This window comes from Bos indicus, chromosome 1, assembly GCF_029378745.1.
Source record: "Bos indicus isolate NIAB-ARS_2022 breed Sahiwal x Tharparkar chromosome 1, NIAB-ARS_B.indTharparkar_mat_pri_1.0, whole genome shotgun sequence".
In the NCBI taxonomy this organism is placed as follows: domain Eukaryota; kingdom Metazoa; phylum Chordata; class Mammalia; order Artiodactyla; family Bovidae; genus Bos; species Bos indicus.
The window spans coordinates 149,642,717-149,666,990 of record NC_091760.1 but is presented as its reverse complement, the minus strand read 5'-3'; the positions used below and the strand labels follow the sequence as shown (position 1 = coordinate 149,666,990).

The 24,274-nt window shown below is 38.2% G+C and overlaps 1 protein-coding gene across 11 annotated transcripts in view; it reads right to left on the bottom strand.

Annotated features, from left to right (window-relative positions):
* Positions 1 to 24,274, bottom strand: part of TTC3 (tetratricopeptide repeat domain 3) — a 119,812-nt gene that overhangs the window by 95,148 nt on the left and 390 nt on the right. For 5 of the 11 annotated variants that reach the window (XM_019964128.2, XM_019964119.2, XM_070796796.1 and 2 more), the window contains 9 exons: positions 11,799 to 11,947; positions 10,798 to 10,840; positions 10,340 to 10,490; positions 9,835 to 9,922; positions 8,201 to 8,254; positions 7,089 to 7,209; positions 4,954 to 5,039; positions 3,341 to 3,435; positions 2,106 to 2,168 (listed from right to left, as the gene is read on the bottom strand). The exons of 2 other annotated variants lie outside the window; for them this stretch is intronic. In XM_019964128.2, coding sequence (XP_019819687.2) covers positions 2,106 to 2,168; positions 3,341 to 3,435; positions 4,954 to 5,039; positions 7,089 to 7,209; positions 8,201 to 8,254; positions 9,835 to 9,922; positions 10,340 to 10,490; positions 10,798 to 10,840; positions 11,799 to 11,936 — 839 coding nt within the window. In that variant the 5' untranslated portion in view covers positions 11,937 to 11,947. Of the gene's footprint in view, positions 1 to 2,105; positions 2,169 to 3,340; positions 3,436 to 4,953; positions 5,040 to 7,088; positions 7,210 to 8,200; positions 8,255 to 9,834; positions 9,923 to 10,339; positions 10,491 to 10,797; positions 10,841 to 11,798; positions 11,948 to 14,537; positions 18,270 to 24,274 lie in introns of those variants that run through there. 4 more of the 11 variants (XM_070796795.1, XM_019964144.2, XM_070796802.1 and 1 more) reach the window with 4 other exon arrangements.

Genomic DNA, 24,274 nt, shown 5'->3' with positions numbered 1-24,274 from the left:
AAGGATGGATGCACAACCCTACTCTTGATCTTGACCTTGACCTCACCAGGCTACCTGGCTTTGATGCACCTCCTTCAGAGCAGAGTTTCAGCAGGCTCCTACTTGAGTGTCTAGCATTTAACACTCACAAAAGAAGGCAGAACCCCTCATTTGCCTCTCAGCTCCAAGGGATCCCCTATGCAGAGGGGATGACCTTCGACCCACTCTGAAGTTTCAAATAGGCGCCTCGATTTTCACAAGAGGCTAGCCAAGTTGCCAGCCAAGCTATTCACCTTAAGAACATACAGAATGGCCTTTAAACAGCACAGGATATCTGCAAGTCTGGACCTAGCCAGAGGCAGTAACCTAAAGACATGTGCAGCCCATTTCTTGCCAGAACCAGTTGAGGACAGTGGTACTGATGGAAGACTGTGTCAAGCCCATCCATTCCTCTAGACTAGATAGCCTCGGTTATCCACGGCTTAAGCCATTTAAAAGCTGCATAACGTTAATACAGCGGTATTCTCCGAGGAGGTGATTTTTTATTTTCTTCTTTTTAAACTCTTGTATTTTCCAAATTTTCTACCATGAGAAAGTGTTCTGTTTATAATAAAAGAAAAACATAAATGTTATTTTTGAAAACTGTATACTTGGAATACACCATACTCCCCGCTCCCACCTCCCACACTTCAATGCAAGTACTCTCCCTGGAAAACAACTGACAGCAGACTCTCTGCTCTTATAAGAATCTTAATTTCAAAAACTATTGATGAAAACCAAAACTGCACTCTCAGGGTGTGTTTCTTTTACTCTGAACAGGAATGCTGCTGAGATTGTTCTCTACCCCATCACTCAGTTCATATTACTTGTAAATCATAGAAGAAATTTCTTCCGGAACCAAACATCAGGAAAACAGTTTCCCCTGAGAAACTGGTGTCCTCTTTCTTCATATATAGTGAGAATTCTATAACTTGCAAGGTATTCTCTTTTTATTTTGGGCAACAGAAAGGCAAGATGCAAATAGGAATTATAACTAATAACTAAGCAGGACCTTACGCCTACGCAGCTTTATTCTGAGGATCCCAGCCTCTAACGTGGTTTTTTAGTTTGTTTTTAGTATTTTTCTACTGAATGGATGTATTCCAGAAGGAATCCTGTAAGACACAGTTAAATTTAACAGTCTACACTGCTCAACACTCACACTTAATATTTAAGTTCTAAAAACTGTAAGCTGAGAGACAATAAAATCATGGGGGCGCTGTCAACAATCTTTCTCAACTAATAAATACTAGCTCACTTCAACATGAGGAACTAAGAGTTAATTACAATTTCACTCCCATAGTTAAATCATTAAACTTTTCTTTTCTTTATGAAGGACATTTACTTAGTTTTAGTCATACTTATACAGAAGAAACAAATACAGCAAGAATTGTTCCAGAACTATACAGATTAGCTAAGAGCAAAAGAAGGTAATATATTATAGGTGTTATAAACATAGATTATGCATCATCAGGTAAGAGCTGTGTTTGAATCTTGGCATCACTACATCACAGCTTGAAAAAAAATGGAGCAGGGTAGAACGAAATTCACAATTACTAATGGTATGAGTTTATCCACACGTAAAATATGGAAAATAACATTATCTAACCTATTAAATACACCAAGTCGCTCAGTTGTGTCTGACTCTCTGTAACCCCATGGACTGTAGCCCGCCAGGCTCCTCTGTCCATAGGATTTCCCAGGTAAAAATACTGGAGTGGGTTGCCATTTCCTCTTCCAGGGGATCTTCCCAGCCCAGGGATTGAACCCACATCTCCTGCACTGGCAGGCGGATTCTTTACCACTGAGCCACCTGGGAAGCCCTATTAAATGTGCTGTTGAGAATTAAATAACCTACTTCAAGTGCTTAAAATAATGCAAAGCATATGCTATCCACTCTATTAAAAAAATCAGTTTCTGTCATTGCTGTTTTTATATATAAAACCTACAGAGCTCTCTTTAACCATTTAACTATTTCTGCCAAAGAACTACTGAAGGATTTTCTGGCATAACTGCAAACAGAAACATTTCTCAAATATAGGTATTTAGCATAACAGCTGAGTGATTAAGCACTCTAAGCAATTTACCTGAATTGTCCAGTACGAAGAAAACAAAGAGCTCGGTTACCATACAGCAGGTGATTTTCAGGCCTTTAAAAAAAAATAGTGTTTCATCAGTGAAGAACATTACATTTAAAATAAGAACATAACACAGAAATCATAAGGCAAGAAAAAATTTTCAAAATCTTCATATCTGTTTGGCATAGCAGAAATGAATATAGGATTTGGAGTCCTAACTGGCTAAGTCCTGGTTCCTTCACTTCCTGAAGGGCTTGTTCAAATCAACTCAACTTCTCTGTATTCAAAATGAAGACTAAAAGTTTTGCTTTTTCTGTTACGCTCTTGGGGCTGCTGAGAGGACCAAATGAGACATTAAAATCTAGCGAACTACAAGCATGTTGTCACTGAAGAGGACAGAACACTTCTATGTAAATCAGAACTGTACCACCTTGACAAAGGACATCTGTAAACTGCAACCGTAATTTAAACAGTGTGACTTCAAGCTTTGTCCCATTTGGTTTTATCTTATTCCACCTCTTATTTCCACCTCTTACTTCACCTATATTATCTCCACCTCTCCTAGAGCAGACAGGCAACCTTCCAAATGTGGTTTGCTACCTAGATTCACTCATTCCCTGTGGCGATGGGTACATCTGGAAAGAGCGCAGCTGTCTACAGCACACCCTCCTAAGGCTGCTACAGCATTAGGTGGCCCAGCAAAGATGTCAGTAAGAACCAAGTGAGGCACACGTGTAAGAATGCTACAAAATTCTAGCAGCTGGACAAATAGAAGATAAGGCAGAACACATGTACTCTCTCAACAATCCCAACTTTTATCCTTTAAAAGTTCCCTCATAGAAAGCACAAATCCCTGAATGGGTGACATCTAGTAACTAATTAGTTAACTAATTAGTAAAGAATTAGTAACTAATTCTTTCTTATCAGTCAATAATTTGGAAGGAATTAGAAGAAGGGAAAATGAGTCCAAGAAAAAACAGATGACCCTGTACTAGAAAGCTTGGGAACAAATTGGGGCAGGATAGAAGCAAATTCAAAATTTTGCCTAACAGGCTTAACTTATATAACTTAAGTTCATCTATTCAGTTCACCTCATGTTTCTTATACCTACGGGTGAGAAAACATTCTGCACAGCAAACTGAAGATACTCTCCAGTTCCTCATCTTGTGTTTCTTTCATACTGACTAGCATTCTAACGTGATCTGCCACATAGAAAGGGTCTCAATATTCCATTTTGCTCTTACCTACATTCAATGGCTCTGGTGTAATAGATAATAGCTATATCATATCTTTCTTTGGAAAACTCTTCATTTCCTTTCATTTTCATTAGTTCTCCTTGCTGAGAAATCAAAGTAAAAGAAGAGTCATCAATTACATTCAAAAAGAATCAGGAACCCAAAAACCTATGGAAAATGGTTCTGGGTTTTTATCTTAGAAGTCAAAAATAATCTGGGGGATTACTTATGTAGAAAACGAGAATTCAATACCCAGTATTTTGACATACACATTTAAAGAAGCCTGTCTCTAATGACTCAGGGCTAACTTTGTTAAAAAAGAATATTAAAAAGTAAACAAAACCACTACATTATGAATAATATGAACCATTAATCACCTGTGTACCATATTTGGCAGGTCCACTCTTAAATATACATTATGCCTGCATAGCAGAAAAAAAAATAGATTTAAGGCAGAATTTTAATTTTAGGCTAGAAAATGTGATACTATTCAATAAACGTAAGAGCTTAAAAAATGTTGATTAGACTAACTGCCCCTCAAAAAATGAGGTGACAAAGTTAGCAAAGGTGAAATAAAAACAAAACGCAGGAAAAAAGAGCATGAAATCAAATATGCTATAGCTATAACTAAAATTTCAACGGAAACATTCAAATTTTCAAAATAAACTATTATTTACTGGATTATATCATGAATGGAAAAATAATTTCCTAAATCCTTTTCTAAAAATTTGATTGTTAAAATCTTATTTTCTCTGGGTAAATTGTATGACATATGAATTACATGTCAATAAAGCTGGTCCCAAAGAAAATCATACTCTCTCAATTAATTAAAAGCCTTTTAAATTAAATTTTTAAAAAAATCAAGCTTCAATTTTCAATTAACTTTTAAAATCTTTAACATAAAATTCTGGGACTTCTCTGGTTGTCCAGAGGTTGGGAATCCGCCTCCCAAGGCAGGGGACACTGGTTAGTTCCTGGTCTGGGAAAATCCCGTGTACCTAGGGGCAACCAAGCCCACGTGCCACAGCGGGTGAGCCTGCGCTCCAGAGCCCGTGAACCACAATGACCGAAGTCCACCCGCTGCAACCACTGAAACCTATACAGCCTGTTTGCTTTAGACAGGCACTGAAGCCTGTAGTTTGCAACGAGAAGCCTGCTCGCCACAACCACAGAAAGCCCAACCAGTGCAGCCTAAAATAAGTAAATTAAAATTAAAAAAATTTTAAAATTCTGATCAAGATGTCTTCCTCTTCCAAAACCAATTCTAATCAAAATTTACTAAAAACCTCTCTCAAATATGTTATCAAATTCTACAGTAGTCCTTCTTATATTCAGATGTGCTGTGTGCTCAGTTGTTCAGTCATGTCCGACTCTTCGCAACCCTGTGGACTGTAGCCTGCCAGGCTCCTCTGACCATGGGGATTCTCCAGGCAAGAATACTGAAGTGAGTTGTCATGCCCTCCTCCAGGGGATCTTCCAAACCCAGAGATCGAACCCACGTCTCCCATATTGCAGGCAGATTCTTTACCATCTGAGCCAATACTGAAATTTCCCCTGAATATTAATAAAAGTTCTAACAAACAAATCTCAAAATATACTTACAAATAATTATTTATTCTCACCTCTAGACACTCCGCACAACTTTGAGTTTTAAATTCTTCAAGCAAACTGCAGTTTTCTGTTACAACTTTAGTTATGTGATACTTGTCTAAATGTTATTTTTAGGAGAGAGTGAGAAAAAATGTATTAAAAAAATTGGTATTGTTAATGTTCTCACTCTTAGGCGAGGTATGTGAGTCTGTAAAGTTAAACAACTGATAAACTGTTTCAGAAAACATTGGATTCATTGCTTGCCATGAATCTAATTGACCTTATTTCTAGCTTATTATTACTCTAGTTCTAATTGTAGGTAACAGTGCTCTGTCCTAACACATTCCAATCAGGCCTCATAATTACTCAAGTCAATTTAATAACACTGAGCTACAGTGTACCCAGCACAAAGTTCAACTAAAATTTCTGAAAACAAAAGCCTGGGAAACTACTTTCTAAGATATATTTAATATAAAAAAATTTTTTTAACATCTTATTTCAACATTATAACTCTCAAGTCAAAATCAGACATTTTTTTAAACATTCTCATAAAAATGTAATAAACTAATTCAAACGCAGTAGGTAATAACCAACATTTATGTTAAAAGTTTACGAGACCTCATTTTCTATATTTTAAGTTGTTCTATAAAAAAGATTTTATTAATAAGTGGTAAATAATTTTATTGCAACAAAACTATAATTATGCCTCCAGCCAAACATATTCATTTCCAAGGCAAAGTAGTACCTAAAACTTAACACTGAAGAATTTTAGAAGATGATGGGGACAGAATAAGATTATAGAACAAAAACCTGAACTTTGGGATCAGAGAGACCTAACTTCTTATTTAGGTTCTACTACTTAACAGACGAAAGCAGTATCATTTAACCTCTCAAAGTTTACTCATTTCTAAAATAGGATCACAGCAGCTACCTTGCAGGGCTATTATAAAGAAAAGAGCACACAGAAAGTGTCAGAAACAAGTCCAACAACAGACGCCCAATACATGATACTGGTCGTCTAATTTCACCATAAAATCTAGCCTATAATTAAAGGCTTCCAAAACAACAAAGAGAACCACCTCTACTCATGTAATACAGCCCAGCATCTAATAAATATCAGGAAAACCTGTCTTCATATTTAAGCTTAATTTCTAACACCCAGGTCAAGAGTACAAAGTATGCCCTCTACTCAGCAGAAATGGCAAATAATCAGTCACCATCAACTGAAGAGTCAAGTACTTCCTGTTTCAAGATCCCTATAAAAACACTATGGTTTTTCCTGTGTTCATGTATGGATTTGAGAGTTGGACTGTGAAGAAAGCTGAGTGCCGAAGAATTGATGCTTTTGAACTGTGGTGTTGGAGAAGACTCTTGAGAGTCCCTTGGACTGCAAGGAGATCCAACCAGTCCATTCTGAAGGAGATCAGCCCTGGGATTTCTTTGGAGGGAATAATGCTGAAGCTGAAACTCCAGTACTTTGGCCACCCCATGTGAAGAGTTGACTCATTGGAAAAGACTCTGATGCTGGGAGGGATTGGGGGCAAGAGGAGAAGGGGACGACAGAGGATGAGATGGCTGGATGGCATCACTGACTCGATGGATGTGAGTCTGAGTGAACTACCGGAGTTGGTGTTGGACAGGGAGGCCTGGCGTGCTGCGATTCATGGGGTCGCAAAGAGTCGGATATGACTGAGCGACTGAACTGAACTGACTGATAAGAACACTGCTAACATTCAAATGCTTTAGAGAAAAATATTTCACAAGGTAAAAAATATATAAGGCAGTTTCATCATACCTCAAAGTAACAGATTCATCAGAAAAATGAAAATTATGGTCTTAGCTCAGTTACTTATTTCTCTTATGAATGAAAATACATGAACCCCAGTGTGGAGTCTTTCTTTGGTTATTATATATAACTCATAGCATCCACTTGGTAGGATGTTTAAAAAATATATAGTCACACAAATCATCAATATAGGAAATACAAAATAAAATTAACTACAGGGTTAAAGTTCTCTTATCCAGTCTTTTCTCTTATGCACAAGAGAAAAAAACATGTTTAAAAATCCTAAGATAAACACAAAATCACATAGCCATGCATTCTACTTTCCAAAATAATACCTTTATAAAACTAAGTCAAGTAACAATTTAAAGCATTTATACTTACATTCAGTAAAGAAAATACTTAACATACGCCAACAATTATCAACTGCTCCTAATTTAGATAAAATTGTTACATCGCCTGTGTATTTCACCCAATTCAAAGCTTCTTCCATTGCCAAGATTTTCTGTTTCAAAAAGAGGGGTGAAAATGTGATTTATGTATTAATTATAAGTTTACATGTGGCATTATAAATTTCTCTTATATAGCATTTCATATTCTTAATAAAAACTTGGAAAACATATTTTCATTACTCTGGCATGCAACCTAGAATAGCTAGACCCCAGCGCACAAGTTAACAGAGACCATAGACTCACGTATGTTACATCTTCAGGGAACCTCAGGCCACCCTCAGAGCTCAAAATGCTGCTGCAGTGATTACAGAACAGGAAGCTGAGGTCTACAACCTGGCCAGAGGCTGCCCTGGGGAGCAGCAGAGTCCAATAACAAAGGTGAACGAGGGTTCTCAGGTCTCATCTACACTAGGACTTCCATCCTTACCTCAGAATTAAAGGTACAGATTAAGGTTCACAAAAGGTACTATGTATTTTAAATGGTCTTTGGCAGAGAGAAGAATAAGCATATATACAACAAGAGGAGTGCATGCCTGGACAAATAAGCGCTCAGTGCGATGACCTTCATCAAGGGTCAAGGGTTCACAGAAATGTTATCATACTTCTAATGTCTGAAAAGACTTCAGAAATAGTGGAGTTATCAGTGCTGGTGTCAGGCTTAAGGGAAACATGTATCTGTCAGAAATTCCCTGGCAGTCCAGTGGTTAGGACTCTGCAGCCTCACTGCTGAGGGCCCAGGTTCAATCCCTGGCCGAGCAACCAAGATCCCACAGAATGAGATTATCCAGTAATCATATACCGAAAAATGTCCACACCAGGGACCTAGTAATTTCATTTGGAAGAGAATATATGACAGATAAACAAAAGAGAAAAAACAATCAAATTGCAAAAAAAAAAAAAGCTATGGGGGGAAAAAATGAAAATGATACAAACCACCCAAATAAGGAGACTGCTTAGGCAAAATATAGAAATCCATACGACTAAATGATACATATGAATAACTGCCACTTATTCACAGTGCTGGATTCTCATGTTGACACTTACATTCTCTATTTTATAGCCAATTCTCAATAAGCCTCCGATAAAGAATGTATCATTCTGCAAAACAAAAAAAAACATTTTTTTTTATCTGGCCAATTATACTTTAATTTTCTAGTGAATAAAAAAAATTCTACATTTTAGGAATACTACTGTATGTACAGGGCTTTCCAGGTGGCTCAGTAGTAGAGAATCCGCCTGCCAGGCAGGAGATCCCTGAGTCAGGTAGATCCCCTGGAGAAGGAAATGGCAACCCACTCCAGTATTCTTGCCTGGGAAATCCCATGGACGGAGGAGCCTGGTGGGCTCCTCCGTCCATGGGCTCGCAAAGAGTTGGACACAACTGAACAACTAAAAACCACCGTATGTACCAATAGTCCACTTCCCAGAGCAGTATTATGCCCAACTGACCTCTTAAGGACCCTGAATCAAGTCAGAAACAGTCTTACACAGGGTTCTAATAATAAAATGATTTAGTGTAACTTTTAGATGTACTGATTTTAAAGTTCATTACACCTAAAAATCTTTTTATAAAATTCATTGGCTTATATAAATTATTGCAAAGGATTATCTATAGGAAATAAATATCAGAATGCCCTTTCTAAATTTAAGTTTGCAATCAGAATTTGCAAGAAAAACACTTGGCCCCATAACCAAATGAAATAAGAAAAGTTATTAATGGCTTTCAAGGGAAAAAAAAACACAAAACCTTTCAGTGTAGTACACAGATAACTCCTCAAATCTGACATGATAAAGTTTATCCCAAAGAAAAAATATTTGTTGTGGTGGTGGTGACAATGACATGATTTTATGTTACAAGAAAGAATCTGTCACTTTTAGAACCTGTGACAAAGGTTTCTGTAAACCAGGAGCACACTTTCATTTGTGACAAATTCTAATTTCTATTCTTTAAAGAAATGGAGCCAGCCTAGTTCTCATCATGTCACTTCAGAACCATGAAAACAGCCATCTACCTAACCTCTGAAATACACAGCATGAACTCTTGCATAGCAGAATAAGCTCAGGTTGTGCTGTGCTGTGCTGTGCTGTGCTTAGTAGCTCAGTCATGTCTGACTCTTTGCAACCTTCATGAACTGCCTCTCGCCAGGCTTCCCTGTCCTTTGCTATTTCCCAGTTTGTTCAGACTCATGTCCATTGAATGAGTGATAACATCCAACTATCTCATCCTCTGTCGTCCCCTTCTCTTCTTGCCCTCAATCTTTTCCAGCATCAGGGTCTTTTCCAATGAGTCAGTTCTTTGCATCAGGTGGCCAAATACCAGAGCTTCAGCATTAGTCCTTTCAATGAATATTCAGGACTGATTTCCTTTAGGATGGACTGGTTGGATCTCCTTGCAGTCCCCAAAGGGACTTGCAAGAGTCTTCTCCAACACTACAGTTCAAAAGCATGAATTCTTCAGCACTCAGCTTTCTTTATGGTCCAACTCTGAGACATCCATACATGACTACTGGAAAAACCATAGCTTTGACTATAGGGACCTTTGTTGGCAAAGTAAACTCAGGTTAACCAAAACTAAAACCATTCCTGTTAGCCACTATAAATTAGTAGCATGGGCCTGATACCATATAAATATTTATATTCCTGAAATAGGGGGGTGGGATATACATTCTATATCTTACCACAACTTTCTTTGCCAAATCCACAATATCTTCCATCAGTTCAAGCTGCTGTAATTTCTTCAAACTTATCTCACAAGCATGAGAACCGCTTAAAGACAAATTTATTTTTTAAAAGATTATGTTTTCATATATAAAAATTCATTAAATTTTACACTTGACTATGTTATACCTCAATTTAAACTATTGGAATAAAAATTCTATTTCTTTCCTCTAGGTAATAACAAGCTATTTATTAAGTAGACAAAATATTACACCTTTTTCTTTCTTCTGTACTATAATGCTTGTATTTATAAACAAGTATGCTCTTCAATTTCATTAAATCACCAAGATTATTCATTTGTATCCAAATCCCAGTATTAACTTTTTCCACTCTATTAAACAAAAGTAGAGTTGAACAGTATATAAGAATGAGACATAAGCCTTCCATTGTACTTGGCATCCCTCAGTGGTAAGGCAACACGCTTACCACTGTTCATACAGAATGGTTTAACAGACAGTAACTCACCTGGTCCTTACACAGGAGTGCATCCGTGTTATTATAGAGCTCTGCTGACGTTGAAACAGAAGTGGCCAGAAGATGTGGACTTTAATGGCATCACAGTAATCTTGCAGGACAGAAATAGGTTGACTACACCACAGAGTGCAGATGTCAAATTCTTAATAAAAAAAAGTTTTAAATTAATATTTTGTGCCTTGTTTTGGAATGAATCAACACTGTTAAGGGAAAAGACAAAAATGGATATGGAAAGGTAAGAAATGAATGGATAAAATACCTGAATCTGTTGGATGTTAAGAATATCTAAATGTCAGCTAAAACTATTTAACAAAGGATTTTTTAATTTCTAGTGAAAAAGAACAGCAAAGAATAAATTCTCTTAAAGATATACGTCTATTATGTTGATGTGAACATATGAACATCCTGTAGAAGTTGTTTCAACAAAATTAAAATATCAATGTACTCACCTAAGTTTCCCTCAGTTTGGGCATAATCTTTATACTGTCTACCCTAAAAAGGAAAAGAATTCTTTTGATTTGTATCTAGTAAAATGCAGAAGTGCAGTTCTCCATTTCTTAAAACTTTATTTATTTACTTTTGGTTGCACTGGGTCTCCACTGCTGCACACATACTTTTCTCTAGTTGTGGTGCACGGGCTTTTCTTCGCAGTGGCCTCTCTGGCAGAGCACAGACTCTAGGGTGCCCAGGCTTCAGTAGCTGTGGCATGCGGGCTTAGCTGCCCCACAGCAGGTGAGATCTTCCTGGAACAGGGATCGAACCCATGTCCCCTGCACTGGCAAGCGGACTCTTAACCACTGGACCACCAGGGAAGTCCCCAGTTCTTGATGTAAGGGCAATCAGTACTAAACTAAAAACTTTCGGTACATTTACTTACACATTTTCAACACATCTTCAACCGATGTGTCTTTCAGCCTTTTCTCACAGGGCTTCCCCCAGTCTGTTTCTATGGGTCTCCCCTGAGAGCCTTGCTCACCTCCAGGCAGAAAACAAGCTTTCAGCAGCACTGCACATATCCCCTGGTGAGGCACTGCCTGCTCTCTTGTCTGAAACGACCCCTGCAGAAACTATATATACCTCCCTGTAAAATTTCAAGTAGCACACGAAATCTTTAAGGTTCTCACAAGAAGAAAAACAATGTATAACTATGTTGTAGAGATGGACGGTAACTGGACTTACTGTGTTGATCTCACAATATATACGTATGTTGAATCATTATGTTGTACATCTGAAACTAATGTCATGTCAATTATATCTCAATTTAAAAAAAAACTTTAAGAAGACATTATATTAAAAATAAAAAGTTAAGGGAACTTCCCTGACAGTCCAGTGGTTAAGACTGTACATCCAATGCAGAGGTCATGTGTTCAATCCCTGGTCGGGGAACTAAGATCTGGCATGTGGTGCAATAAGGCCAAGAAAAAAAAAAAAAGTTAAGAAATCTACTTACCACTCCATCACAGTAAAGCTGAGTCACACGAACATAATCACTGGACATAAACTCAGGGGCAAAGATACAATCATCCACATAAGGGCAATCTTCTAACAAGGCATAATCTGCAAAATTTCCCTGGGGAAAATCGGCCATGGTACACCACCCTAAGGACACAACACAAACTCAAATCAACAATGAAATCATTTGAGATGATATGAGCAGTTTTCCTAGCTTCTGCGGTATGTTTGATAAATACTTGGAACTTATGCCTCCAGGAAGCAACTCTGATGAGAACACTGAGCTCTGGAAGAGTCTCACCCTCATTTGCTAGTCTCTGCCATGACTCTCTTCAACCATCAGTTTAATCTGTTTCTTTTCTTTAGGTTCAAAGAGTCACCATCTCTGAATTTAACTGTTTACATGTCTCCTTTAGATGGAAGATAATTAAGGGCAGCTTATTTCATCTTTGTATGCTCCTAGCATGTGCTAAGTCCTCAAACAATGAGTTCAATAAGTGAACAAAAAACATCTTTCCACCACTGCCCTTTAACTCCATTTGCTTTTACTGCATCTATGAAATACGCTATTTCATCATACACGAACTCTTGCCACATTCTCCACCTCCTGACTAGAACTAAATCTTGATCCACTGAAAGAATGGTTGCCTATCCAGACCGAACTGTGAGTTTCTGTCCTGGGCACAGGGGCAGAGCTGAAGTGGTACAGGGAGAGCGTGCCCACCTCTTAATTCCTACAGCCACATCCAGACCTTCCCAGCACTCACTGCTCCTTATTCTCTAAACTACTGCAACGCAGGTAAGCACTGCTAGACTGCAACAGTGGGCAAACCCCTCATGTTACCAACAACCACATTTTTAAAATAACTATTTCAATAGAGGGGCAGGGGGCTGGAGTTGCAGACTCAAGTTTTTTTTTTCCTGAAGCAAGTTCAGTCATAAAAAAGTATAGCTGTCAGAGAACTGGTACAAAACCTAACTATCACTGAAAAGAACTCAGTATTTTATTACTTCTAACTCTTCTCCAAAGAATGACTTTCCTCTTTGAGCATCACCAGCACCATTATTAACAGTGCTTTTTAATCTTTTCACTTCACCACTACTATCCCACTATTGTTAGGATAAACCAAGTTTCTTTTTTCCTAACCAAGACCACCATCAGCCCTTGGAAAATACATCTGTTTCTTTAATTAATCCTTTTCATGTTCCACTTGCTGTACAACCACCTCACAATATCAGAAGTGAAGAACAATAACCACCTTCATAGCAAACTGTTGGTACCATTTGTCACACGATGTGCCAAGCGTTTTGCGTGCACCACCTCATCAACACTCACAGCAACTCTCTGCAGGTACAAGTATCACCATCGTCACTGTACAGATGAAAACATTCACAGCAAAACTAATCCGCCCAAGATCACCAAGCTTGGGGGGAATCAAACCTAGGTCTTCGGACTCTATGGTCTCCTCTCAAACGCTGTATTTCACTAGGTTACGTTTCCTTGTCATGGATCGAGCTGCCTCCTGGCTGCTGCCGTGTTAAAGAACACCAGCAACTAGCTCACGGTGCTCTCCTCTCTCCTCCGGTCATCATTCCAGCCACACTAAGGTGGGCATGGACAGCCCTTCAGGACCCAACCATTGCAGTGCGACCACCTCCTCAACTAAAGTGCACCTTGCTGCCCTCCTCACCTAAGCTCTTCATTCACAAGGCCACATCTTGGATCACTGCCCAGGTCTAAACCAGTTTCTAAATCTGTAACTCTGATCAGCTCCTTGCTGACCCCAGCCAAGAGTCATCATGGCTCAGGTCTCCTCGGTCTCTTACCACAGATGTTTTTCACCTTCATCAAGAATGCTTTTTTTCATCCCATTCAAATGCTTCATTCTCCTTCATTTTCAGTTTCCTAATGTTGGGCTTCCACTTCCACCAAGGAAACGCTTTAGTGAAGTTGTTACTGATCTTTTCCAGTAGACTGAATAACTACAATGTCTGGAACCTTCTGACTTGTTCTGGGTGACCAGTATTTCCCATTTAGAGAATTTAACTCCAAAAGCAAACAATGATTGAAAAAAATAAAAAGTCATTTTAGCACCCAAGGTATGGCACATGATATGGGACATATGCTATTCTGGGAAACACATACACGTTTAAACTCATTTTTCTTAACAAGTGTTTTTTGTATATAAATACAGAAAGAGCCAAGAACTGTCTGTCACCATCACGGCATCGGATGCAATTAATGTGCTCATGAGTGTCAGACTGAGCCACTGTGACACCATGCTGGTCACCCCCAGCCTGGCATAGCTCACCGATACCATGCCCTACACCCACCGCACCATAATTACGGCAATGGTGTTATTGTTATTTTCTATTCTGTTTTAACCAGAGAGGCAATGCGGCATAGTGGTTAACAGCATGGCCTCTGGAACCAGACTGCCTGGGCTTGAATCCTGGCTCTCCCATTTCCTGAGTGTGTGATCTGGGATGAGTTACTTAACCTCTTGAGGTGTTTGTTTCCTATTTATTAAATGAGGACAGCAATACTACCTATTTGATTAACCAGTTAACATATGTCAAGTGCGTTTACTAGCACATGACGTATAGGAAATGCTATGAACATCAGCTATGACTAACATACTAGACGAGTATTTTTTAATCCACTATGTGGATGCCTCCAACTAAATGGTCTCCCTTAATAGCTACGTCCAAAAGCACTTTTCAGCTTACAACTTACTTGACGCTGTGGACCACTTCCTCCTCCTCAGAACTCTTCATCTGGACTCCAAAGACCATCTTCTCCTGGTCCTCCTCCTATTCTTCTGGCTGCTCTTCCTCAGTCTCCATGGGCGCTTCTTCTCCATTCCCCGCCACCCAAAGGTCAACTGTCTCTTCTTCTCATGCTTACTCTCTCCACACCCATGGCTTACAATAGCGCTTTCTGAACTTTCATTATGTGCATAGCTTCACCACAATTTTTGCCATTTCCACAAGTCACATGTACTTTATTTTCTTAGCATTTCTTTTTTACTGGGCTCACTTGGCCTAAGTGGTAGCACCCGTGATATTATAAGTTGGAAGGACAGCTTATGTTTTCCAGACATATTAGCATATATTCCTATTAAAAATTTTTTATCTATGTACTGCTGTAAATGGTCTCATAACCCACTATTTTAGCAAACCATGACTAAAAATGCAGTTAAGACTCTCAAATCTCTCCACGCTGTGTTATAACTCATAGACTTCTAGACTCTCCCTGTCAACCGCTACTGGATCTTAACCAAGACATCCCACAAGCCTCTCAGATTCAGTGAGTTCAAAATCAAACATCCTTTTCCTCAAGAACAAATGAAACCAAGTTCTTTCCTCTTTCTGTATGTTACCGGTAAACTGCTCTACATGCCACCTGGTTACCCAAATCTGGAGGTCAATCTAGACTCCCCAGTCTCCTTCAACATTCATAACCAAAGTGACCACAGAGTCCTGTCATTTCAACTCCTCTAGGAAACCCAAATTAGCACACGTACAACTCTTCGTGCCCAGGGCCACTGCCCTGGCTGAGGCTTCATCTCTTCTCTGAACTACTTGAACAAGCAGCCTCCTAACTGGTGACTTACCTTCGATCTTGGCATCCCCTAAAACTCTGATCATAAAATTTTACACTTAACTCTAACTTCTCTTTATCTTCAGAATAAAGACCAAACTCCCTACTACAGCACAGAAGTGGTTCTGTTTTGTGGTTCTGTTCCTGCATTTCTCTAGTCACTCCACGACATAATGCAGAAGCCAGTCCCACCCAGCTGCCTGTCATTTCTAAACAAACCTCATCTGCAACCAGAATGCCTACCAGTCCTTATTACTCGATTCCAGGAAGCATTTCCTGAACTTCTCACTACCACCAAGTTTATTTTTACACCTCTTCTCTGAGCATCCTGCTCCCAACATTTTGACAGCAATGTTCACAGTTTGGTCATTCACAATTTCTCTCTGTAGGTTCACTATGGGTCCAAACGGTACACTGTGCCCTACACACCTTTATTCTCTATCTCACTGTTTTCCAAAGTTTTAATTCACACACCCCAAAGTAGAAAGCTTTGCCAAATCCACCTGCCAACTGTGCTGTTACCTATTTAGTATTTTGATTTAGAATAACTCAACTTTCAACTTAGATATAAACTTGTTTTAATAGAAAATTTGTTATCACCAAGAAATCTTACAGAACTTTTTCCTGATACAAACTAAAATGAACATACTACAAAAATTTAATACAAGTGTAAAGGACTTCTGATCCCATCAGTTATGATGAACCAATGGGGCATTTCATGACTGCAAAACAAAGTGGATGCTAAATTTTTTTTAATATTACTGAGCTCACAGAAATAGGGAACATTTAAAGTCACTTTTCCCCCCAAAGCAACAAACCTCTATCTAGAAACTAAACCTCACAGTCAAGATGACAAGAACAACATGGGACATGGAGCCGTGGGCCAGGAGCAAAGTGAGAGACTAAAAGGGGGTCCCACGGACAGCTCCCAGCCAACGCTGACACAAGCCCTATCAGAAGGAAAGTATCTCAACTCAGACTCTGAGAATTCCCAGAGAGAAAGAGCAATCAAGGAAGAGTTCATAACTGAAAATCTCCAAGCACAGGAGGTGACAACCCACCATGAGGGAGATAACAGAAAAAACAAGCAATAAATTTAGTTCCCTAAGGACATCAGACATGGGGGTCGCCAGTCTATAGAAGATCTACAGATTCAAAAAAAAAAAAAAAATGAGCAAGCAACAGGAGACTGGGTATAGCTAAAAAGAATGGAGTGATACTTTTAAAAATTAAAAGTATAATTGTTAAAAATAAATAAAACAGATGGATTGACGAGATGATTAGGCACCGTCAAGAAAACTGATAAAAAAGAACATGTGCCTGATTAAATTATCCAGCATTTTAAGTTCTGCCAAAGACACAAGTTAAAAATATAAAAGATGAAAAATAAGTGATTTGGAAACACATACATACATACATATATCCACTTAAATCTTGGGAAGGAGAAAGTAGATAAAATCAAAGAGAAAATGTTTAAATAATACATGGCTCAGAATCTTCTAGACTTCATGAAAGACAGTATTTTGAATCAAGAAACACATGTATCCAAAATAGGATAAAAAAAAGTAATCACTATCTAGACTCAGATGTAAAGGTGTAATCCCAAAGACAGAAAATTCAATGCAGCGAGATGAAAAATATTTTCTTCAAATCACCATAAATAAAACTGGTAGCAGACTTTGCAAGTAGAATAACATCTTTACACATGAACAGAAAGCAAAGCATCAACCTAAGAACTGTATACCTATCAAAATTCTCTCTCAAGAACAAGGGTAAAATAAAACTAATTTCAGATTAAAAAAAAAGAGTTGACCACCAAGAGACTTGAACTAACTTCTAAAAATACCAATTAAAAATCATAAACTATCTGACTGTATTTTTTAAAAAATCTAGTAATACATTCTTAAGAGACACCTAAAATCTAAGGACATAAAAAAAGGACAGGAAAATGAAGAAAAAAGGTTAATCCATGTAAACTACCACCAAAAGAAAGGCGGGACAGACAAAACAGACCCTAAAAGACAAAAAAACAAAATTAGGCATAGGAAGAACCACAACATAAGAGAAAAGCATCAACCCACTAGGAAAACAATGCTTAGCTTGCAAGTATCAGATAAAATAGTCTCAAAATACATATAAGAAAAACTGATAGAACTACAGAGTCTGTAAGAAGGTAACAGTGGAAGATTGAAACGCATTTCTCTCATGCTAGGTCAAACAAATGAAAATTAATATAGACAACCGGAAACACAATTTTTAAGTTTGATCTAACAGATACATAACTAGAGAAATATAAATTCTTCACAAGTACACACAGAAGAATTATAATTCCCTATGTACAAAGCCATGAAGAAGGACAAACAAATGTTTTAAGAAAAATACACACTACATTCCCTGACAACACAACTAAGAAATGAACAACAAAAAGGAAAATGAAGAAATATTTGGAAATTTTAAAACACATATTTTAAAGAAAACTCTCAAAGATGTAAGTCAAAGAAATCAAAATAGAAATTTTAAATTTTGTTTAAATTTAAAACTTAATCAAAGTGGCATAAATTAAACCATATTATGTAAAGCAAAAATGAACTTTGAAGAATTCCATAGCTTTACATGCTCATAGTAGAAAACCGGAATGGCTGAAAAGTAGTAAGCTAATCATGCAGTTTAGGTTAGAAAATAATAAAATCAAAGAAAATCTTCTTTATCAACAGTTTAGAAAAACCGTTGTTATTTTTATCAATTAAAAATAAAGTGTGCCTCTGGTGAAGATTGTATCAATAAATATTTGCATGCTCAAAATAAATAAATAAACTAAAAGAAGGAAAAGGAAGGAAATCATAAAGGAGAAAAAGACTAAAAATATAATAGAACAAAATATTAATAGACCAAAAATTCATCCTCTGCCAAGATTAATAAGATAGATAAACTTTTGGCAAAATTAATGAAAAAAGTCACAAATAACATCCAATATGAGAAAGGGAAGATAACTACAAATAAACGATTAAAATGGGAATTAAGACAGTACCCTGAACCTGATGAAAATAAATTTGTTGAAAAAAATTTCTAAAATTTATCACACTGTAAATCAACTATATTCCAACAAAAAGTTAATTTAAAAAATAAATAAAATTTACAAAACTCACTAAAAGCTGAAAAGCTGAAGTCTTATTACTATTCAATTGCTAATTACTACTAACCTATCTATAATTTACAATCCTTCCACACAAAAAATTAGATCCAAACGATCTCACAGGTAAATGCCACCAAGCTTTTAAGAAACAAATTACTCCAATCCAAACTGTCCAGAGAAGAGAAAAAAAATGAATCACTGTACCTGGCATAAAGCAGTGTAACCTGAACACCAAAACCAGACAAGATAGTCAAGAAAAAAAATGACAGGTGATTTCATTCATCAACAGATGCAAAAATCTAAATAAAATACTAGCAAACTTCATCCAGTTCACAAAAAGACAACCCATCAAAGTCAACTTACATCTATCTTAAGAACAAATGTAAGAGAGAATTAAGAATTTTTAAATATATAAATTGGAACCACTACACTTAGTGTATTAAAGGAGAAAATCCACAAGATACTGTCAACAGACGCAGAGAAGCATGTGACAAAATAGGCAAATGACGACTTCCCTAACTTAGTAAAGACTGTCTACAGAAACTCATAACAAACATTTTTAAGGGGAAAACATTCTTTTTGAAATCAAGAACAAACATGTATGCTCACTATAAATCACTTCTAATAACCATAATCACATCCATCAAACATAGATCTAGAAGTGTGCCAGCATAATAAGCCAAGAAAAAAAAAATTAAGGAAAATTGGAAAGGAAAGGAGAACCAAAAGTGTCACTATTTGCAAGTGATATAATTATCCACATAGAAAACCCAAAAGAATTATAGAAAATATATCAGAATAAGTGTTTATCAAGTGAATGACTAAAGTTCAGTGTAAAAAAATCCATAAATTTCTATTAACAAACAGGAAACAGAATCTAAAAAGCATCATTTGTAACAGCAACAAAACTCCTAGAAACATCAGAATCAACATTTAAAAACTGTTAGATCTGTAAGGAAAAATTCACAAAACTGTATCAAAGTCATTAGAAACCTAAATAAATGGAAATACATACCTCAAAATCTTAAAGATTTCAAATCTCTCCAAACTGATTTTAATCATTCCAATTCATTCCTGAAAAGCTTCTTCTGCCATATGACAAGATTCTTACAAAAACAGCTAAGACTCAAGTGCCCCCCAAACATCAAGATGTCAGGTAAAACTACAGCATTAATAATCATGACAGTGTGCTATCAACAGATAGACAGGTGGACAAGTGGTACAGAAAGGAGAATCAGAAACAGATCCATGCATATAGAAACTAAACATGTAAAAAAAGGTGGTTCAGCAGATCACTGGTGAACAGAGAGCCAATTCAATACATGGTATGTGGTCAACTGTAGCCACATGGAGGGAAAAATGAGTGTGGATCATTAACTCACACCATATACAAAAATCAGTACCAGATGGATTACCAACTTAAATGTGAAAGGCATCATTTAAAAATTTTTAAAGAGAAACACAGGAGAATGTCTTGATGATCCCAGGGCATTGTAAATTTCCGATTAGATTACCTTGAAATTAAGAACTTCTGTTCACCAAAACACACCATAAAGTGCAAAAAGACCACGAACTGGAATAAGATATTTACAATGTATATTCCTAATAAACGATTACTGTTACCTGTTACAGTTTTAAAAGAGAACCCAACAGAAAAGTGGGTGAGAGATATGACCAGGTATTTGTGTGTGTGTCTGTGTGTGAACGATCAATTTCCTTTTTGTGAATAAAAGGGAGATAGATGGTTCACAGACAAAGGAAAAGATGTTCAAAGTCATTAACAATCAATAAATGCACATTAAAACCACAATGCACATTTCATATCCATTTGGCAAATATTAAGAAGTTTGACAAGTAACAAGTGTTGCAAAGGATATAGATCAACTGTAAATCTTAACACAATGCTAATCAAAGTATATAAATTGACAAAATAGCTCACCAAAGCATAAGCTGGTACAACCACTTCAGAAAACAATTTGGTGTCATTTTATAGTTGAACCATATATTCATACCCCACAGTCCAGCAATTCCACTTCTAGTAAATAGCTTACCACAGTGGTATTTCAACATTCTTTTTACTGATGAACCACAATAAATGCTATTAAAGATTACACTCATACTTTAAATGACATCTAAAAAATTTCAGTCCTAAGTTTAATTGCTAGAGTATCACAGTGACATTTTAAAATAACACTGACATATCACTGGTTTAAAATGTTGTAATTATTACAGCATCGAGTTCATCAAAAGATAACTAGTATATATGCTGATGTGTTTGTGTGTGTGCACTCTAAGTCACTTCAGTTGTGTCCCACTCTTTGTGACCCTATGGACGGTAGCCCACCAGGCTCCTGTGTCCACGGGATTCTCCAGGCAAGAATACTGGAGTAGGTTGCCATGCCCTCCCCCAGAGGATATTCCCTGCCCAGGGCTTGAACCTGCGTCTCTTACACCCCCAGCATTAGAAGACAGATTCTTCACCACTACCATCACCTGGGAAACCCTACATAATGCTGATAATTAAACATAAAAGTTACACTTTATTGGAAACGCAGCTCTTGAGGAGATGGAAAGTGTCTGCATTAAAAGAAGTGTTTCCTAACACTATAGCTGCATGTATTTTAAATTATCCTTTTGTTCCATGGAGAGTTTTTCAATTGGGACGTTACCCTGATAAGATTCCATGCAAGTAAGTGGTATGCCTTCCTAATTTAAGGCAGAAATGCTACTCTGAAGGGGGAGGTGGGCAAGTAGAGCCAAGAGGAAGTTTCTATCACAGGCTTCAGGCATTACCAATTTTAGGAAAGGATACACGTGGAATTTAGTATCTACAAATTGATTCATTAATATCACTTGTGCCCAAATACCCCTCAGAAAATTTTTATTACTTCCCTGGAAGGCATATATCCCAGTGTGAAAAGCAGACAAATTCTTGCAACTGTGTACCAGAAGAAATATATAAGAATCTTCAAAATAGCAAAACCTAGAAACAACCAAAATGTTCATCAACAGAAGAGTACATACACTGTGTTATATTCTCCAACAGAATATTACACAGCCATGAAAATTAATGAGATGTCTATCTGAATATCAGTGACTCTCAAAAACGTAACACTGAGTGAAATAAGCCAGCCCAACAAACTGTAAAATTCAAAAACAATAGAAACCATACAATACACTGTTGAGGGATATACACATATTTGATAAAATTATTTTTAAAATACAAGGAATGACACACAATTCAATAGAAGTCACCCTGGGGATGGTAACATTCAAAATCGGTCATTTTGATTCTTGGATTGAGTGGTGGGTTGAGAGGCGTTCATTTTATTGCCTTGCTTCACAACTTGTATATATGTTACATATATTTTGAAAGCATTAAGTATAAGTAGTACATTAAAGAGGAAAAAAGATTTTTTAAAACCCATTCATCATATGCAAAAAATAATTAAATCACCTCACCTGCCACTAGAGAGGTACATCTAACATACCATGGAAATCTTTATCTTACATCAACCATAGGAAGTACATTAGGTACAAAATAAATGTTCACTGCAATTAGTTTTATGAGAACCGAATGAGATAAAAGATTGAGTCAGCTCTGAGAGAGGAACCCATAGGCTTTACACAGGGCTAGAGCAGAAGCCAAGGCGGCTGTAGGCAAATTCAGCTGCAAGTTAAAGTTATAAGGAAGCTGGTCAGTAAAGAGGAGGCAAAAATGTAAGTCAGGTAACATAAAGGGTTTAGCAATAGTGTGAGGAAATGGGTGTCTTCACTCAGTACCACTCAGAGTGATGAGTTAGTGTAAGCACTTTGAGAGCTTCTGTGATATTTGGTTACATTGAAGATGCATACATCCTACTATGCAGCAAAACCCACTATTAGGTGTATTTTCTCAAGAAATTTCCAAACGTGCACAAAGCAGACAAATACAAGGATGTTCAAAGCAGGACTGTTTTTAGAGTCAAAAACCTTCAGAGTCCATCGGTAGGAAAACGGATTAGTAAACGGATCAGTAAATTATGGTATATTCATACAATGGAATTCTATATCAATTAAAATGAACCAAACACAATTATCCAATTTATTCACATGTAAATCTGAAAATGTGATGCTGATCGAAAAAAGCAAGTTGCAAAAAGACACATATTGTTTAATACCATTAAAGTTTAAAATACACACTAAAAAACAACACTATATATTGTTAATGGATTCACCGTGATCAAAGTATAAAATATGCAAGGAAATATACACAAACCTAAACACGGTGACTACCGCTAGGAAAAGAGAGGCGGGAATGAGAGCACCTCCATATTTTGCAATTTTAGTTCTTTAAACTAAAAAGAGGATCTGAAGTAAATTCGGCAAAATAATTACATCTGTAAATCTCAGTCATGAACTGGTTAGATCCCACTCTGTATTCTACGTCTGAAACCTTCCAGAAATTGAAAAGAAACAAAATGCCAGAAAATGAGGCAAGAGTAAGAAAACTGAGCAAATGAACAGGGAGAAACAGAGACCAAAAACGCAGCCCTTGAGCGCAGAGCACGAACCTTTGACAACCAAGAGGAGCAGCTGGGTTTCTAATATGTTTGAAGTTTCCTTCCCTGTGAAGCCTTGTAATAAATCCCATATCCCTTAGGATAAAACGCAAATTTCCTGCAATACAAAATGTACCTAACCAGAGCTGTAATTATGAGGAAATTGCTCCCAAAGGAGGATTGAAACCTGTAAGCTGTCTACCTTGTTTCTATCGCCAGGACCCTGGGCAGAAACCAAAAGAGGTCATTTATGTGAACGCCACAAAACACTTATGTGAACCGTTAAGTACCATCAAGAACGCCTAGGATTGGCTAGAACGTATTTGCCCAGCTGTCGCGTATACATATATTTTGTGGAAGGAGTCTGCCATCGAAGATCTTTGGACATCTTAGGAGGCCTCTAAAAATGGTACGCCACACGGGTACCAAACAACATTCACCTACGCCTTAGGTCCATTTTTGGCCTCTGGTCCCTTATTCCGTCCCCAGAACAGGCTGATTCGACAGGCCACACTGGACATCCTAAACACTACGGAGCCGCTAGCCGGACCCCCCGGCTGTCCCCGCCTCTTCCCATTAGCGATGGGAAATAGGGAAGAGGATGCTTCGAAGAAGCGCAGCGAGCACAGCGTTCAAGTCTCCCTCCCCCGACCCCCTCCCCGCACTCGGCAGCCATTCTCTCGAAAACAGGTGGCGCATTTGTAAAGAACGCAAAACACGGGGGAGGGGGGCGTGCAACAACGTTCACCAACACTCTCGAACGAAAACTCGCACCCCGGCGACCACGCACTCACTAGGACCCAGGCGCGCGGGGACACGAGAGGACGCACCCCCGCGCGGGCGCTGCTGCAAGGGGGTCGGTCACGACTGCAGGCGGCGCGGCCACGCGCGCGGGGAGGGTGGGGGGGGGGGGCGAGCACCCCAAGAGAGGGGCTGTGACACCAAGGCGGAGGGGGCACCCACACAGCCGGGGCGTCCACGCCCGGGCCGGGAAGAATCGACACCGACACAAAGGGGCCGCGAGGGCAGACATCTCGCGTGTCCACGCGCGCTCGGGCCGTCGGACCCCCACAAGGCTAGCGGGGGTGTCACCCACGCACCGACGGCGACGAGGGCGCGTGGGCGGCCTGGGGACGCGCACACACACAAGGGCTTCTCCCACCTTCGCACAGGAGCCCCGAAGGACCCACACTTGC